The following is a 12,131-nucleotide window of genomic DNA, read 5'->3' on the forward strand; positions in this document are numbered from 1 at the left end:
AGAGTTAGTCTTTTTTTTTTTTTTTTTTTTTTTTTTTTGACCTTAGTATGTATTATGTGTGAAAGACCTTTAGTGCAACCAAGTAGGATGGCTATACCTGACAAAATCGATATTTCATAATGCGTCAAAAAGTAATGGGTCTATGTTTACATTCCTTCAGTCACTGGAACCCCCCAGTTTGAAGGACAAGGTGTGCATTTTTGCTTTCTTCACTTTAGCTTTTGGTGATATAAGGTCTATGATCTCAGGAGTAATTTTCTTCATTGGTGTTGTACATCTGATCTCCTTTATACTTAACAAATATGATTTGCATCCTAGAGTATGACCGAGTCTATTCTCAGAGAAGATGAACAGTACTTGATAAGTACTTTTTTTTTTTTTTTTTGACCATAAGGGAAGCATAGAATGATGAGGTCAGATGGACTCACTTCCATTGCATTTTTGGGTGATATCAATCAATGTACTTATCTGTAGTTGGGGTAACTTGGAACACCCTGTCGCTGAAGCTTATAGGTAGATTCACACTCAGCTATTTGAGCAGAATACGTCTGATATCTTTTTGTCACCACATTAAGATACAATGCAATATTACACAAGATCATACACTATCAACAAGCAGCTGCAGTAAGCAATAAATATCACCATGCAAAGTATTTACAAAAATAAGCTCTTCAACTTATGCGTGTATATCTATATCTGAAAATATTAAGAACAAATGTCAAAAAATTGAAACTGTCTAACCAGTTTCATTGGGTGGAATCAGCACGTTCAGAGCAGTACGCCCGGCAGAAAAACTCCCGGCTGCCGGGTGCTGTTACTGCGTGTCAGCACCCGGTAGCAGAGGCACAGGGGCCGTGCACCGATGCTCCCTACAGGTGTGCTTCAGGCAGCTGAGGTTTTGGCGGTAGGATTTTCTAGACTTGAAAGGATGCAAATTTTTTTTTTTTAACTTTTCAGAAAATAGTAATGATTCTTTCACACAATTAAATTACTGAAATATTACAGGGGACAATATGAAAAGGAAGAACTGCCACAATCCAACATTTTATATGTGGAGAAAGCAACTGTATTTGGGGAAGAAGAATATAAAAAAAAAGACACTAGGAGTTTGCGAGCTGTCTTCAATAGGTGAAATCTCCACCTTGCAGTAATTAAATTTCCGTACTCCTTCTGCAAACTTAATCCTTTAGGAGGGTAGTAATTATATGACAAATCCATTAGAAGTTTACCATCTGCCAAGAAGAGACTAGAGTAAGTTTGTGCTAGAGTGACTGAGGTTTAGGATTGGATTCACCCCACCTACACTTAGGCATTCCACTGAAGCATCACATTCCAGTGCCGAGGGGGCTCCAGGTCTCTTAGAGAAAAGGATACCTTTAGAGGGGAAGAACAAAACAAAACAAAACAGGGATTTTGAAGGTGCAAAATTTGGTGCAGTCTACCAGTAAGCTTAAGCAACTGTCAGCTGAGTCTGATCTAGTGAATTAAGCTCCCTCAGCACCTCTGTTGGATAGAGAGACAGGCAGTTCCTGGAAATAATCACCCCATCCTCAGGAAAAATAACTTTTTGAAGATACTGATTTCTTTCTTTCTGATACTCATCAGAATATCAGAGGAAGCCTGGTTAAATAGGTCATTTATGTGCAATGAGGAAATGCAGTGAGGAAATCTTCCTGTACGTTTTCCCCAAATGTTTTAACGTTGTTTAACGTTTAAGACACCAGATCACCAAACTTCTGTGGCATTTTGAAATTAGAAGAGCTTCTGTATCTAAGTGTAATGATGGATCAAAGTCAAACTATGGAAAAGAAGTAAAAATAGCTTAAAATATACGTAGATCAGGATCACTTAAACCATTGGCAGAAATGGCAGTAACATACAGAAAGCAGTCACCCAGTCTCAGGGCAAATGTGCTGTATTCTGCTTGCTGAATCTCTGCTTCCTTTAGCAAAATCCCTGGTCTAAATAGTGCTCTAGTGATGCTCACTAGAGGGCTCTAGTGACCTATGTAGGTTAAACTTGCTGATGGAGGATTAATGGACTTTGAATTTGTACGAGTGGCCCTGTATGCTTTTCTGGGTGAACACAAGCAAAGGAATTGATTGGGCAGTCAGTTCAGAGAGGACTGATATGAGAGAGAGGTATTCCTCTCAAAGAGGCAGAAGGGATATAACAAGCTATCTTTGCTGTTACTGTCATTCATGAATCTATTTCCAAATCAAGTTTTAGATATTTATGGGGTACCTAATTAGGTTTAAACTCTAATGGCATAGAGCGTCAGCCTATTCCATGCAGCCTTACAATGAATTCAGCCTGTGAAGTGTTTGTTGGCCTCCCTAAAGGTGTAGAAATTTGGTATATCCACTCCAGATTACATCTCAGTGCTAGTATTGCTAGTGCTGAACTTGCCACTGGATGCTACAGTGAAACAAGTCAGTCCAGGAGTGTTTTTTAAAAAGTAAGAACTATGGCAAATGCAAAAGGGGGATGTGTGTGGGGAAGGGGGTGGGGAATTTAGGTGGCTAATCTATAAGTATTTCTGCATTTCTCTGTCATACCAATCTTTAAGTACTCAAGATTTATCAACTGAAGATAATTGGGAATGTAATCATCGCCCAGGACTCACTTGTGGGAAAGATGTCTGCATATCTGCATGGGGGTGAAGGTGGACTGAAATAGCAGCAGGCAGCACTATGGTTAAACTGAAGGGGCTCAGCTGGACTTTGGGGACAAGTCACAGGATGGCTGTGGCGATGAAGTCTAGGAGCAGAATTGACCCCCTGCAAACCAGTATGTGTCTGCTGAAGATGTGTAGATAGCTTTCTCTTTGCAGTTTCTGACCACCTCACTGTCTGTTATTGCCTGAAACAAGGCAAGTGCTAGCCCCAGGTTGGTGCAACATATTTTGCTGTTACCACTGCTCAGTCCTTGCTGCTGCCTGTGAAAGCCAAGCCAAACACCAGTCCAAACCTCTGGCTGTTTGTCTATGCAGTGCTCTAAACAACACTTCTTGCTCTAGTTTAGGACACTTATTTCAATTAGACACATGCCTTCTACTCCCCACTATGCTGCAGCATGTCTCCTTTTACTGTATTGTCCCTCCTCCATCCCAAGCCAGGAGCCTTCTGTGTAGCCAAACCCACTCCAGCACAGCAGAGCACTTCCTTCCCCAAAAAGCTTGGGAGCAGCTGTGTGCCTTGCTCTGCCAGCTCAGCCACATCTTGGCACGCACTCTACAGACTTTGCTGGTGTTATTGGCAGCAGCTGGTTCAGCCTCCCACCTGTGTAGGTTCCCTCATTCCTGGGCTGTGAAGATGGCCTTGCAGCAAGTTGGGTTGTCCTTGGTTTGGGCTTTTTATCTGAACTGTGCTGCTGTACAATGAGGCCAGAGTGGTGTCTCTGCATGTTTTCATGTTGCGTGAATGTATTTTGCAGTGCCAAAGGTCTTTTTAGAACAAGGGACTGAGACCTGTGTCTCCAAATAGCTAGTTACCAGCCTTTGTCAGTGTATGTGGGTTGATATGTATGGGGAGATGGGATGGAGACACCCTTGTATGTTGGTACAGTAGGGAAAATGGCAGAGGAAATTACGCTTTGAGAGCTTTGATGGAACTAAAGGGTAATCATGAAGCAGAGTTTGGGATATGAGCTGCCCTGGCAGCTTTTATATCCTTTGAATGTCCTTGGGAATATTCAAAACCTTCCTGGACACAGTCCTGGGTCATCAGCTCTGCCTGACCCTGTTTGAGCAGGGGCAGTGCGTGATTGCAAGATGTCTCTTCCAACCTCAGAGACTTCATGAATTTGTGATTCTGTAGCTTGTGTTAAGAGACAGCCCTGAAGAGCTGGAACATACTGCTCATACCAAGGAGACAGGAGAACAAGGGCACAATTGCTAGTTTTGGGAGGGGGCTCTTCCTTCCCCTCCTTGCTCTTTTACTAACCACCATCCTCTGTCACCCACTGCATTTGTCGGGATCCTGCTGTGTTGGAGTCATGGCCATTTTGTGCCATTGTTAATCTGCTGCTTAAGGCAATCTGTTTCAATCTTGCTACATCTGGGATGCAGACCAAAGTAGGCAGGATTAACACATTGGGCATGATGAGAGAGAGACCCTTGGGCTAGTAAGTGGGTAGATTTTTGAGAAGTACATGTTCAGTTTCTAGTTTGGCTTTCTGAGATCTTTGAGAAAATTAAAAGTTTGATCCAGTCTTTCGATCACATGGCATGGCATAAGACTGTGGAACAAATCCCATGAATTTTAAAGCTGAAAAGGACCTTGCCATTTGTCTGTGGAAGCTGTGGCACCTCGACCTCCTACAGGACATATACTTCACATTTCAACTATTTTACTCTAAAAGCTTTCTTTGTATGAGCTAGTCTGTTCCATAGATTGTGTCAACAAACATTTGAGTTCAGCACAGGATTTCCAATCAATTGCCTTTTTTTTTTTTTTTTTTTTTTTTTCTGTGTTAAGGTATGGCCCATGAAGAAGAAATGTTTAAGCTGGGAGGCAGAAGGGAAGGACTATGCAAAAGATGCACATCAGGCTGGTAACTCTTAGTGGCTGACTAACAATTTTTGAAAGATGATAATGTACTATGAGAAACAATGCTGACTTTCAGTTGTTTCTTTAACCTGTAATTGTCAAACTATAATTTCCTACTTTTTTTTTTTTTTTAAGGTTCCACATTTCGGGTAGGGGAAATTTCTGCTATGTCCTTTGCTATTCTATGAGGAAACACGGTACAAATTACTACACGTATTTGAAGCAATCACTCAGATTTTTTGACAAGGAAGTCAAATGCAAACACCATTCAGTTTTTGGGAGCCCACGTCTCAATACGCAAGGCAAACTATTTAACATAATTTGTTTGTCTCTGCAGGAAATGACTTGGGATGATTCTAATAAGGTCTCAGTAGATGCAGTTTAAAAAGTTGGTGCCTGACAAACTGCAATGACGTAACTGGGCAAGAGAGTTTAAGTGTGTTTAAATTGGCTCCACTGTGCATCGTTAGGATCTCAAGCTTTCTCTCCTGGAAATTAGCAGCTCCCCAAGCATACAGCCAGGTTTGATTATGGCTCTAATCTAAGGGGAAGTGAGAGACTGTCTCAAAGGAAAAATGTCCTGTGAAAACTAGAAGGATTTCTACAGTGCTTTTGTTCAATCCCGAGAAAAGGGAGGGGATCCTTGCTTAACCCATTGAATTGCAAGATTACAGGTCAAGCAGAGCTAGCTGCATGCCCCTGTTAGGGGCTGGCTTTAAAACTGCTTGGACCAGGCTGTTTTCAATACTTCTCCACTTTTCTAAACTCAGAAATGGTTCTTGAGGAAGATGAGGCCAATTCAGAGCTGTCCCTGTTCCCTCCAGCTCCCTAGGGCTCCTGTCCTGCAGATCTTTTCAGGGGGCTCCTTCTTCCCAGATCCTGGCAAATATGAGTCAATGTCCTGAATAGACTCCCAAATTCTGAATTTAATTTTAGAAGAGATGACATTGTCAGAGTGTGCCATTGCACACCTGCAATGTGAATTGCAGTGCGGGATTATTCTCTTGTGAAGCGTGAAGATGGGAGAATTCCCTCCAAGGACCTTTTCCCTCTATCAGAAACATGAATGGCCAGCAGAGAAAAAGGACCATTTTCATCTTCATGATTTTGTCTTCAGGCAGCAGCTGATTCTGTCATCAGTCTTGGGTCACAGTAAGCGTTACTAGCTGGAGACCTGACAAATCTTATTAATCCCGCCGTTAGACAAATTTATTTGATTTTGACGTATCTTAGGGATGGTCCTGCCATGAAAAATATTCATAATAGAGTTTCCACTGTACTACATATAACCAGCATCTTAGGTATATGGGACAGTAGTGTCTGGGGGAGTTATACCATCCAAGTAACTCCAGACTGCTTTGAGGCATTACAAGGTGAGGAAAACTACCTGAGAAAATTGATTTTTACCTTGAGGCAGAATAACACCTTTTCTACAAGCACTGTCATGTATAGGCATCTGATCATAAGGCTATTTTATTCCCTGAGCAATGTGTCAGAGTTGCTGCAAATTCTGCCCATGGATTGAGTATTTCAGTGTCCAGTTCATGCAGAGGCTAGTAAGGCTAGTCTTACAAAACATTTATGTAAAATTCACTAGGCCTTGGTAAGCATATGGCAAATAAAGCTGACTAAAATAATTTTATGACCCAGGCATGGCTGAGGAATCTCTTGGTAATTGCTGATGGCTTACTTGAGAGCTTAAAGACTACATCAGCATGTGGTACATGATAGTGCCTGTGAACTACACATGCCACTATAATCTTGGGGGTCGGTAATATCATTTGCTAGCCTAGTTATTTGTAGGCTAGGGCTAACAACTTCACTAATGACTTCACTAAATGGAAAGCCTGATCAGGGTAGGTTAATAGCATATCTCACATACTGTCCTGTGCTTCTACTTCTAATAACCTAATTCAAGTAAGAGTATCCCTGCAGTGGCATGAGCAGCACATCTGAGGACCAAATGTGGAATTGAGACAGCAGCCCAAAGTGCTCTTGGTGGTGCTGGTTGACTGCCACTTAGATAGGCCAAAGCAGCCATGCTAAAAAAAGTGTTTCAGATATGATGTGAAACTCTCCTTAAAGGGGTCTGTACTCATACACATTACTTATATGACTGCTTTTTACAAGTCTGCCTTTTGGCGAGATAGCAGGCTACCACACGTACATCATGCTGGTGGCTAGCGAAGAACAGTTGAGCAGAATATCAGACAATGTTGTACTAAGGATAGATTATCAACGCTGGACTTTAAACATAAGGCCTGAGATTTTAAATCCCAGGAAGTAGTAAATAGCCTACACTTAGGTAGGAGGCCCCTTTTTTGTGGCCGGTATTTACACATCATCGCTTGGCTGCTGGTACCACAATGTTCTTTGGCGCCTTGTACCGCGTCCAGATTTTGCGTTGCAATATCGCCCTCCAGTGCCTCTTCGACGGAAAGATGGGTACCTGCAAAGAGCTTTCAGTTTGTGGAAGTGCCATTATGCCAGTTTAGGAGGATGAAAGAGCACAGTTTTAGTTTTGCTCAAAGGTATGGATGCAATTGATCTTCGGTGTACATATTGCCAACCTCTGGGTTTATTACAAAATGATTAGCTCCATTCTTTGTTGCAAAACTTCACCAGAAGTATGATGTCTGATGATCCTAGGGCTGACTGCAGTACACAAAGGCAGACTGGGATAACGCAAACTTCTTCCAGCCAAAGGTATATACAACCATTGCAGGATAGGCCTGTGCTTTGTAATCCTTGGAGAGCTCCTTTTTATCTTGTGATGTACAAAATTAATATTCCTGTGTATGAGTCCCACGCTGCAAAGACTGTGAACAGGCTTTAAGAATGATTGACAAACAATATAATTCATGTTACCATTGTAGAAGTTATGGGCAGGTAATACTGGAAAAGAAACAGATCAGCCACTCTGTACATCACATGGAAAGTGGTGCTTCAATAACTGAATGCATGGATGCTTTCTCAAATGAGGAAAATTGTTTTTTACTCTTCAAGGTAATGCTGGTAACTTATGTTCATTCTTACAACAGGGTACACATCTGTTTCAATTCGTGCATGGCTTTCACAAGTTGTTCATCTTAAGTCATTGCTGTAGGGGCTATACATAGTTAAAAGATTGCTCCCATACAGGAATCAGAGATGGCCCATAAAATCCACATGGCAGGTGTTTGTGCTGGCACATGATGCTGTGATACCTACCTTGTAGTGCTCCACAGCTGCCCCACTGCTGTCATTTAGGTTCTGCCCTCTACTCTACAAAGAAAGCCTGAATGTGTTACCAGTGCCCTCTTTTAAGGTATATTTTTCTGCAGAGGAGCTGTTGCCAAATTTATTTTGACCTTTTTAGATAGGTGAGATTTCAGGCACCAGACCAAGACAAGTTAATTTGAAATCAGTTTGTGATCAAGTCTTTTTAAGACAGTACTATAACTTAAAAAATCAGAACACTGGACCCCTGTGATATGTAAAACTTCAATAATCTGAAATGACACCTGAGGTACACTGGTAGGACCCAGATAAAATGATGCCATCTATTTCCTCTGCCCGAGTAGACTCAAGTATCAAACCACAGCTCTGTGGGAAGGTTCTACAACATGAAGGTCAATGGGAATCAGAGAAATTGTTTTATCACATTTCTAGCTCACCTTGACTCTTTGACAACACTCTGAAAGAGCCTCATATGCACTAAAGGAAGCATCCAAGAAAACTTCAGAGACACTTGTCCCTAGATACACCCTCAGCGCATATTTATAAAGCCTCATTGAAAAAGAGACTTACTTTTGTAGTCAGGCTATCACCTTTGCCAGTGCTTGCAGATGATCTTTAAAATTCTCTTCCAACTCAAACCATTCTGTGATTCTATGTATGAATATGCCTGTGCTGCTAAATTCAGACTCATCACTTCCTTGATAGATTGGTGTTCCTAAATCTACAGTGAAATCATTTTTCTTCTGTCATGCAAATATTTTAATCAGATGTAGAAAGAAGAAAAAGAACAGTGACGTTTCCTGGAGATACAGACCACTGTATATTACCAGCAATTAATTCTTTGTTGCAGTGAGTATTTGTGTGTTTCCACTGTGTTGCAGCTGAATAACCTCACAACTCTAAGAACAAGTGATGCTCTGATTTGAAACACCATGTGCCTTTTATTCATGCTGGCCTAAATACTTCTTATGGTGTTTTAATACTTCTTATGGTGTTCTGACCTTGGTCCCTTTCAAGATGGAAGCAAGCTTATATAAGAACGAGACGACAGCCAAGCCTATCTCAAATGGGGTATCAGTCTCCTATTTTAGTTGTTTCTCTGTATCCCTTATGAATGAGAATGTGTTCTGATATTCACACCATCTCGTGTTTCAATTTGCAAGTAAGGAGGTATTTGTGTTGTGCCTTGCTTTATCTCTCTCTAGAACTACTGTGTGAATTATTTCCACGAGTTATGTTTAATGTAGCAATGATGTGCTATCTCCTTAAACTTCGTTGAATTGGGAGAAAGAAAAAAAAACATCCAGTCACGTCCTGAAAGTATTAATATTGATGTGAAAGCCCAATGGGTAAAGTTTATTGAGAAGAGGAAGATCTTTAATTAGATACTGGGTTATATCCCATTTTATCCTACTGGATATAGCCAAAAAAAATAAATGTATTCTGGGTATATACCTTCTGCTGATAACCAGGGTTTTAATTCCTATGTGGTAGCATTACTCACTTAAAAATTAGGTCTTTAGTTTCTATTAGTAACCCAGACTTCTTTGATGATGATAGTATCGTAAAATTTATATTGAAATGGTTTTTAGAGATCTGTGTTCCTACCCTTCCCCTGTTCAGAGTACAGCTGCTTTCAAAGCCCAGTTGGGTTGCTTGGAGCCATGTTCAACCAAGCTAGTCACCACAGAGGGGAGGTATCTTTGTATTCAACTTTTCAGCTCCCCAGTCTGAGAAGATGACTTGCACTCAAAGAGTTAATTTTTTTTTTGGTTAATCACTGTTAAGCTTAATACTATTTTTAGCCTTTATCTTACATATATGAGAGCAAAATTCAGATGTTGAGTGTGGTGATGCAAACTTACAAATGTATTTGAAATGCAAAAGAGATTAAAAAAATCACACTGTTTATAAGGAAGTGAAATTTTGACTATTACAACTTTTTTTTTCTTTTTTTTCTTTTTTTTTTTTTTTCTTCCAGGTACACCTCTGCAATCATTTCTACAATGAAAGATAAGATGCACAGGGTCAACACATCAACAGTATCTGAATTTATTCTCATAGGCCTATCTGATGCTCCAGGGGTGCGTTTTTTTCTTTTTGTGCTGTTTTTGATCATCTATTTGGTCACCATGGCAGGCAACATCACAGTCTTTGTTGCCATTAGCACAGATACTCGTCTGCACATCCCTATGTACTTCTTCCTTGGCAACTTATCCCTACTGGATATCTTATGCCCCACTATTACCGTGCCAAAGATGCTGGAGGTCTTGTTGTCTGAGAACAATGTGATTTCATTCAGTGGCTGCATATTCCAGCTGTTCTTCCTCATTGATGTTGTAGGCACAGAGATTTTTCTCTTGGCTGTGATGGCATATGACTGTTACGTTGCCATATGTCATCCACTGCAGTACATTAATATTGTGAGTATGAAACTATGTGCTCGCCTAGCCATTGGCACCTGGATAGTAGGATTTTTTAATTCTCTATTGCACACATCTTTGATTTTTACACTCTTTTTTTGTGATTCTAATGAAGTTGACCAATATTACTGTGATATTCCACCTGTGATGGCCCTCTCCTGTTTACCTACTTACAGTAGAGAACTAGTGATTCTTACAGTAGCTGGGGTCCTTGGAAGCAGTGCCTTTGTGGTCACTCTGGTCTCATATGTGTATATCCTTTTGGCTATCCTGTACATGAACTCTTCTGAGAGCAGGCACAAGGCTTTCTCCACTTGCAGCTCTCACTTGACAGTGGTATGCCTTTTCTATGGGACTACTATTTGCACGTATGTACGGCCTTCTTCTGCCTACTCACCTGATCAGGATAGGATAGTTTCCATGCTCTATGGGATCCTCACTCCACTGCTAAACCCCATAATCTACAGTCTGAGGAACAAAGAAGTCAAATGTGCCCTTGGAAGAGTAATCAGCCAGGTGCGAACTACTTTAACAAAATGAGAACATCTTTCTGTTTCTGGCCTCCTCTGGAAGCCCAAGCAATTGGATAGGGACTGCTGGTAATGACATCTCTTACTTTAATCATCTAAAAGACAGATCCTGGAAAGAAACTCCTTCTCTGGGCTCCGTTTACAGTTAAAAGGGAGAAGTATGCATCTCCAGACAGCCAACTGGATGGCACAACTCTCGGTCATTACTACAGGAGGAGGTGACCTTGGCTTGTAATCTTTTCCTCCATTGAGCATGGAAGAAGCTTAGATGAGAACCTTGGTCTTAAACATGGGTGTTGCCAGCTAGGTACTGTAGGCACACTTAATGGTGCACACGCTTCTGTTAAAGTAGCTTATAGAACTGTTTCCTCTTCCTGACCATTTCATTCCTGTGGAAAATAATGTAACTGTATCCTCTGTGGGAGACTGACTGGAGGGAAAGCTCCTTTGCCATCATTTAAGCTCATCAGTCTGGGTGTTTTCAACTGGCATGCCAATAGTTCAACAAGCATATCTGGCCATAGCTTGTGCCACGTATCTCTGCCAGCATGTGAATCAGCTCCTACAAACTGGAGATATCAGCTGTGTTAATGTCTATACAGTAAAAGGAATCCTAGAAAACTATAGCAAGTGGGGCAACGGGGAGGCTTTTCAGTCATGGACTTTCTGTGACCACTGTCTGGGCCTGTCCTGGCTTTTCACAGTGTTGGTGGACTGAAGGAAGGCTTATCGAGTGTGCTTTAGGTCTGTGAGTCCATAACCAGGAACAGCACTTCCAGGTGAAAGCAAAGGTATGGCTGACAAAAAGGTGGAAATGGATGCAAGAGAAGGGGAGTGCTGTGCCATCTCCTTTGTGCATTGTGGCTGTAAATCTGTGTATACCTTAGCTACATGCCTCTGTGCTGGGGTGATAAACTTACAGCTTGATGTGGACCTGAGGCTATGTTAAAACACTGTGCTAAATAGCTGATATTGCACATGGTTCCTTACAAAAAAGTGAAAGATGTCTTTTAGTGGCCTTTCCTGTGGTTGCTGCCTTGGCATGAAAGCTAAACTAATGACTTATCTGCAGGAAGTCAGATCTTAGTGATAACAAATGCACATTCTTATACCATGGAAGTAATCTGAACTTCATTCTTATCTCTAGAACATGTTTGCAATGGGTTCATGGGGCAACTAATAACCAAAAGAGATTTTGCCTACGGTAATGTATTCTGAGTTGTTGTTTTGAAAATATTTCACCAACTTAAGAAATAACATGAAAGTCACAAGGACATTTAAGTTTCAATGCCAAGTTTTAAGAAGCTGCTAAAGCCACCCATGTAGCCATACCACTACAGAGTCTCCAACAGAGTTCAGTGTGCTGACCTACAGTAATCATGGGATTAAGTCACCTAAGCACAAGTTTT

The 12,131-nt window shown here is 41.1% G+C and overlaps 2 protein-coding genes across 2 annotated transcripts in view; both read left to right on the forward strand.

The window, feature by feature from the left end:
• LOC309878507 (L-lactate dehydrogenase A chain) overlaps positions 1-12,131 on the forward strand; it is a 246,290-nt gene that overhangs the window by 100,892 nt on the left and 133,267 nt on the right. The window lies entirely within an intron of this gene.
• Positions 9,781-10,732, forward strand: LOC309879281 (olfactory receptor 5V1-like; the record flags this gene model as incomplete). The annotated part of the gene is made up of 1 exon (XM_082762820.1): positions 9,781-10,732. Exon 1 carries the CDS (start codon positions 9,788-9,790, stop codon positions 10,730-10,732), a length of 945 nt encoding a protein of 314 aa, XP_082618946.1. The 5' UTR covers positions 9,781-9,787.

This window comes from Aythya marila (genome assembly GCF_965140915.1).
Source record: "Aythya marila genome assembly, chromosome: 5".
Taxonomy (NCBI): domain Eukaryota; kingdom Metazoa; phylum Chordata; class Aves; order Anseriformes; family Anatidae; genus Aythya; species Aythya marila.